The 7,085-nt window shown below is 31.4% G+C and overlaps 1 protein-coding gene across 1 annotated transcript; it reads right to left on the bottom strand.

Moving 5' to 3' along the window:
* Nucleotides 1-1,192: 1,192 nt before the first annotated feature.
* On the bottom strand, nucleotides 1,193-6,794 carry LOC111084072 (urocanate hydratase-like; the record flags this gene model as incomplete). The annotated part of the gene is made up of 5 exons (XM_022380860.1): nucleotides 6,629-6,794; nucleotides 5,023-5,213; nucleotides 3,112-3,178; nucleotides 2,256-2,312; nucleotides 1,193-1,303 (listed from the first exon to the last, which is right to left on the bottom strand). Coding segments are annotated over exons 1-5 (528 nt in total), but the record flags the coding sequence as incomplete, so codon positions are not given.
* Between the last annotated feature and the right edge of the window lie 291 nt (nucleotides 6,795-7,085).

Genomic DNA, 7,085 nt, shown 5'->3' with positions numbered 1-7,085 from the left:
ATAGGTATTATAAGTTGGTCAGTGATACAAGAGATCACATTATAGGTACTATAAGTAGGTCAGTGATACAAGAGATCACATTATAGGTACTATAAGTAGGTCAGTGATATGATAGATCACATTATAGGTACTATAAGTTGGTCAGTGATACAAGAGACCACATTATAGGTACTATAAGTAGGTCAGTGATACGATAGACCATATTATAGGTACTATAAGTTGGTCAGTGATACGATAGACCACATTATAGGTACTATAAGTAGGTCAGTGATACGATAGATCACATTATAGGTACTATAAGTAGGTCAGTGATACAAGAGACCACATTATAGGTACTATAAGTTGGTCAGTGATACAAGAGATCACATTATAGGTACTATAAATAGGTCAGTGATACAAGAGACCACACTATAGGTACTATAAATAGGTCAGTGATACAGCAGATCACATTATAGGTACTACAAATAGGTCAGTGATATGAGAGACCACATTATAGGTACTATAAGTTTGTCAGTGATACGATAGATCACATTATAGGTACTATAAATAGGTCAGTGATACAAGTTATGGTTACACTACAATTTAATATTCATGTCTTGTATTTCACTACCAATAATGAATAGCAATTGTTTTAAAGAAAAAAAACTGAATGAATATCACAACAGTGGCCTTTAGTATTGTCATAAATACACATGAATTTTTCAGAGTCAACTCGACTAGATTATGAAGCAACCTAAAAGTATCAATAATCGATTAGGCCTAACTTAATTGTATATCAATTTCGACAGCACTGATAATGCTGAAAATTCACCACAATGCATCATTTCAAGCCAAAAATTTAAATTTCTTTGGAACTTGCCCCCAGATACCTTTCTAGCACATGTTCTTATCAAGCTTTTGGTGCTCCTGCGGTATCTTTGGCCCTGCTGACATCTTACTCCTTAACATTTTCCTTGCACTAACAAAAAACTTTGAAAAGGCTAGTAGGTAATAACAGAAGACATTAGATATTGTCTATGAATATCTCAGGCTGCGAACCCTCCCTAATTCAAACCCCTAGATCTACCACTAGTTATCACCTTCATACAATGAAAGCTGGTTGACTACACCAATTTCTACCTCAACCAGCACTACTATACACTCACAGATAGCACATTCTATAGAGATATTCCATGAACTTGTTTTAAAATACAATAAAAGCTATGTTGATGCATACCTCAGCTATGACTCCAATACATCCACAAATAATAGCAGCTTTGGCCTGGGCTCCACTCATTCCACCAAGACCTGATGATAAGAACACCTGTAGCGTAACAGTTATTCTGTGGTTATTTTACAAACCTATGGGTTATTTAGTGTAATGTTTACATTATTACTCTGAATAGCTTAACAATGATGTCATTTCCCTGTTGTATGTTTACACTTTGAAGAGACTTAAATGCTAAAAGAAAAAATTGAGAATTTCATACTTAAGATTTCACTTACAGGATAAGTATCCAAACTGTGCTTACTTAACTGTTTTATCATTATCTCCATTATCTGCTGGATCTCTTTAGTTCTGAGATCAATCATTTAGCAGTATTTGCAGATATTAGAATTAATTTCTACTGGATCCATTTATATATCAGATCAGAAATCTGTTCAGGATTTTTTTATTTACTTAAAGGCTGAAACACCATAAGATTCAATCTGCCCTTGTTACAGTCAAGTTAATATTTGAGTAACATAACTGGCTACGTTATTCCCTTGGACTCCATCTCATGTGGTAGCTTGAATAACATTTAAATTTATATCTTTCCAAGTCCAGAATCCTCCACTCGATCTATCAACATGGATCCAGTACCTTTTTTATCTAGAAACTAAAAATTAAACCACTGATATTCAAATATTACTCCACTGTATGCACAGATTTTTGTACAGAGAAAATTTTGAAATTTGTATCTTATTTTACAGATGTGTATTAAAAAATACTGAGTAAATTATTATATTTAAATTTGTATTTTATTTTACAGATATGTATTAAATTTTGCCAATATTATATTTCTTTCTTTCAAATGCTGCTTAATGTTTATCTTATGTTAAAATTCAAAGAGATAAAATTCCTAAACTTGAGATTAAATTAAAATGTTCACAAACATTCTGAAACACTGATTCTACTATTCAACTCTTAGCTTTCCCCATAACTTACATTAAGAATTCAAAAGGTTCAGAATCACTCATAAAGATTTTCAAGAATACACACTTGTTTTTATTACCTTGCCTCTTAAATCGGTAAGCCCAAGATATTTCCGGCCAGCATTCAAAACAGTCAGCTATTTCAAAATTAACATTTCAACATTAAAAAGTTGTTCAAAGTAGTACTACATTTTCTCTTTGTTATTCCAAGTTGATAGCATTTTGTTCTTCTGATTAAATAATGCCTTAGTTCTTTTTTTTATGCCAAATAGTTGTAATTTTCTTATCCTGATTAAGTAATGTCTTAAATTTTTTCATTAAAAATTTGTTTATCAAATTCTATAGAAAAACTACAAAGTTAATGTAGCATTATGAATACCAATCTAAAAAATTAGAATATTATTGTAATATTTTTTGTATATTGTCAGCACAAATATAATCAATTCATATTTTTTATGAAAGAAATTAATTCAACTTTCCATTTCAATATTTACAAGCTTCACAATATCAGTATGTAAACTGAGATGATAAACGTTAACACACACATCTTACTCTGCCCATCACTAGTTTCATCTCTTGCAGAAACAAATAAAAAATACTGGCAAGTAAGGATTCTAATTGGACCAAAGGAATCTAAATATACACACTAGATATCCAGAGGAATGAATGGATTGTCACTTCTAAACAGAATAAACAATATTAAAGGACTCTCGAGTAGTCCAAACCTATCAAACTTAAATATCAACAAATAAATTTAGTTGATGTAACATAATGTAGCTTTATTAAAAGAACTGATAGGATGAATTCTGAACAAAATAACTGTAGTGAATAAACGCCAACAACTACTAACATTTTTAGAATCTAATATAATAATAACTTTGAATAAAGAGCAAAAACTAAAGAAAGTCACTCCAAAAAAGTATTCAGCTGACCTACCATAGTTCCATGAACAATCCCCTGTGGCCCGATGTAACAGAAACTACCAGCTGTCATTTGTCCATATCTACAGATACAGGAATCACTTAACTTGTACATACATTATTGTAACATCTAATTAATAATCTTTTTGATTGTTACTACAAGCTAACAAATCTTATGACAAGCCAGCATGGAAAATTACATAACCAGATAAGTTAAAAACAGATAAAATTGAAATGGAACATGAAGTGTTCCAGTAGAATAAACACCTGGAATCTAGTGTACATTTTTTTTGACAGGATTTGTTCTAATCGGAGAAGAAGAAGAGAAAAAATTACTATTCAAAATAACATACAGTTACATTGTAAGTACAAAAATTTACACATTTGTTCATAATATCAAATTAGATGGTGAAGTATTAAAGGAACTTATAAAGATATTTTAATAAAATAATTTGATAGAAGGATACAGTATTTGATATAAGCATGCCATTTAAAAATTCCAGTTATAAGCCTAATTATTATACATATAATTCAAACAATATAAAACAAGTTTTATGATACAACTAGGTTTACAATAAATTTCTTGTACGTTTCAAACATAAATATAATGATTTACAATGATTAAAAAGCTTATATGAGCTCAGGACCACGAGGCCTTACCAGTGTTTTGAAGCCAATACTCTATAAACTACCTACAACCAAACCTTTCTGCTCTCTGATCATTGTATGTTCCTTCTCGCCAACATCAACAGAGCTGCAATTCTAATCCAATGGCACAAAATATGCTCACTCATACTGGATAATCTAAGTTACCACTACACAATCATACGTTGTTTCAGTGTCGCACAAATCATAGCAGTCATCTTATAAATCACCATCAAGTTGTTAACCCTACTTGTATCACAAATCATAGCAGTTATATATCACCATCAAGTTGTTAACCCTACTTGTATCACAAATCATAGTAGTCATCTTATAAATCACCATCAAGTTGTTAACCCTACTTGTATCACAAATCATAGCAGTCGTCTTATAAATCACCATCAAGTTGTTAACCCTACTTGTATCACAAATCATAGTAGTCATATATCACCATCAAGTTGTTAACCCTATTTGTACCACAGATAATAGCAGTCATCTTATATGCTACCATGAATGTAGTTAACCCTACTTGTATCACAAATCATAGCAGTCATCCTGTACAACACACAAAGGTAGTTAACCCTACTTGTACCACAAATCATAGCAGTCATCTTATATATTATGATTGGGTAGTTAACTTTTCTTCTTATGTTTCCGAACTTCAACTACCTACTAAAGACATAACAAGATATGATGTTCCCAAACAAGTGAAAAGCAAATTTTGTCTTCACCAGGAGGCCTAAGCTCAGGAAGTTCAAACTGCCTAAGACTTTAACTCAAGAAAGCTCATCCCGATCAGGATTTGAATTTAAAAAAGCTAATCTTGGCCAGAGTTTAAGTTAATTACACAGATTTCTTCTCAAGTCAACTAAATATGCACAGGTATCACATGTCCATGACTCAGAAACTGAAATTGCATAGCCAACTTTTACTGTCTTGGAAAATACCTTTCTAATAAAACGAAAATTACTATAATTCATTGAAATATTAAACTATGAGAACAAAACAATGTAAAATCTTTACTGATTATATAATCTAAAAAAACTTACTTATGGGAACACTACAACATATAGTTTTAGCATGATGCCTGAGACAGTGATTGTTGTAAAATGGAGCTGACTACATCCTGTTCATTTGAATGATAACCAAATGCATTGACATGCATCTGAATTTTTAAAATTTACTTGAATTCACTAAAATGAAAATATATTCATATCCCAGGAGGCTAAAGCTCTGGCAGTTTTTAACTATCATAAGAGACATATTAATAAAGAAACACACTCACAGTGTAACTCCCAAGGCAAACATTCTGTCATAGCTGGTGCGTGAAGAATAATTTGGTATGACCATACCATTAGTGATGACAACCCTTGGATTACTAGGGGATGATGGGAAAAGTCCTAATGGATGTCCAGAATACAAAACCAATGTCTGATCTTCTCTCATGATTGAAAGATAATGCATAACTAACAAAAACTGAAAAAGAATTTAAAAATTACAAAACATTATTAAATGTGAAACAACATATGAAACAAAATATTACTAAAGAATTTATTCTACCAGCTCAGAGTCATAGTACATCGTGAAATATGAAGCCCAATCATTCATTTCAACATTTGTTATCAAATTATACAGGTTTGGGGGAATTCCACCCCTTGCCATGCAACATTTACTATTAGTTATATACAAAATAAATATGTTGCCCAACCAATCATTCATTTCACTACTTCGTTCTGAGTTATACTAGCACTCCTCATCATGTAACATTTATTATGAATTATAGTTTCTGTTTTAATACATCTACTTCACTCTTAATTTAATTTGATAACTTTGGTAACTAAAATGTGAGAGAGAAATGAGCATAATATACAAATTAAGAGGAAAAGACTATTTTAATATATGTATCCATATACATTAATTACAACTTTTATTGACTAAAAAAACCACTCGGAGGATTATGATATACATTTCTTGACTCTCTGATAATATTTCATACATCATTACAAAATTTGATAGTTTTTAGATATGTGCCACTTATCTTCATCAGAAATAAATATCTTTAAATGGAAGGAACAGACAGACAGACATGACATCTTTCCAAATATTCTTTGAATTCTTCTCTTTCTAGGTGGTGAAGCAGCGTATTAACTAATATATAATTCTAATTTATTTTTCCCCATGAAAAGCTTTTCTTCATTCGATAATAAGCTTTGAACAGCATTGTACGAATATTTATAAAATAGATGTCTGTCTATTTAGAGTATTAACTTTTAATATGAGAACATCACAAACTGAAGAACAAGCATGAGGACTCAAGAGCATTGTATAAACAAAAAAGGCGTTAATATTTATTACCATGAAAGTACTACAAGTCATGTGACCACTTCGATATAGAGGTTTTCCATCTTGTCCTAAGTAATGAAATGATACAACACACACACACATATATATATTTCTCAACTGACTTTAAAAACTGAAGATGTTATTTCAAAAATGATTATATCTTCATTGTGTAAGAACAACTGAACCTGGACATAAGCTGTTCATAGAATTAAATCTACTAGAAATTGATAAATGTGACTGACAAATAACCTAACATTTTTGATATATATATGTACGATGTATATTCTTACACAGGAAGTTTTCATATGTTATATTTGTTGTCTTACTTAATATAGCTTCTTGCATGAAATTTGATGACCAATCCTGAGAAAAACTAGCCATAAAAACACATCAATATAACCTGACAAAGACTATGTAAAATATACCCACTTATCCTGAAAAAAACTAGCCGTAAAACACATCAATATAACCTGACAAAGACTAACTATGTAAAATATACCCACATATCCTAACAAAAAAAGGATTACGCATCAGAAGATAAAACTGACCTGTGCCCAGTTTGAAAACACCTGGCCATTTCCTCCATAGGTAACTAGGTCATGAGGGAACTGAGCTACTCTGGGGTCAAGGTTGTTCATTATCATCAACATGATTGCTCGGGCTTGTTGACATTTTCCAGGGTACTTATCAATAGGATATGCCCTGAAATCAAAAGATTAACATTAGAACCTCGTCCAAAAGTTAGGGACTGTCCTAAAATTATCACTATGACAGTAGAACTTCATTCAACAGTACCTTTTTTATCACTATGACAGTAGAACCTCATTCTGCAGTACTTTTTATATCATTATGACAGTAGAACCTCATTCTACAGTACTTTTTATATCACTATGACAGCAGAACCTCATTCTGCAGTACTTTTTATCACTATGACAGTAGAACCTCATTCTGCAGTACTTTTCATATCACTATGACAGTAGAACCTCATTCTACAGTACCTTTTTA

Source organism: Limulus polyphemus, unplaced genomic scaffold, assembly GCF_000517525.1.
Source record: "Limulus polyphemus unplaced genomic scaffold, Limulus_polyphemus-2.1.2 Scaffold13367, whole genome shotgun sequence".
Taxonomy (NCBI): domain Eukaryota; kingdom Metazoa; phylum Arthropoda; class Merostomata; order Xiphosura; family Limulidae; genus Limulus; species Limulus polyphemus.
This window is presented reverse-complemented; position numbering and strand designations above follow the sequence as displayed.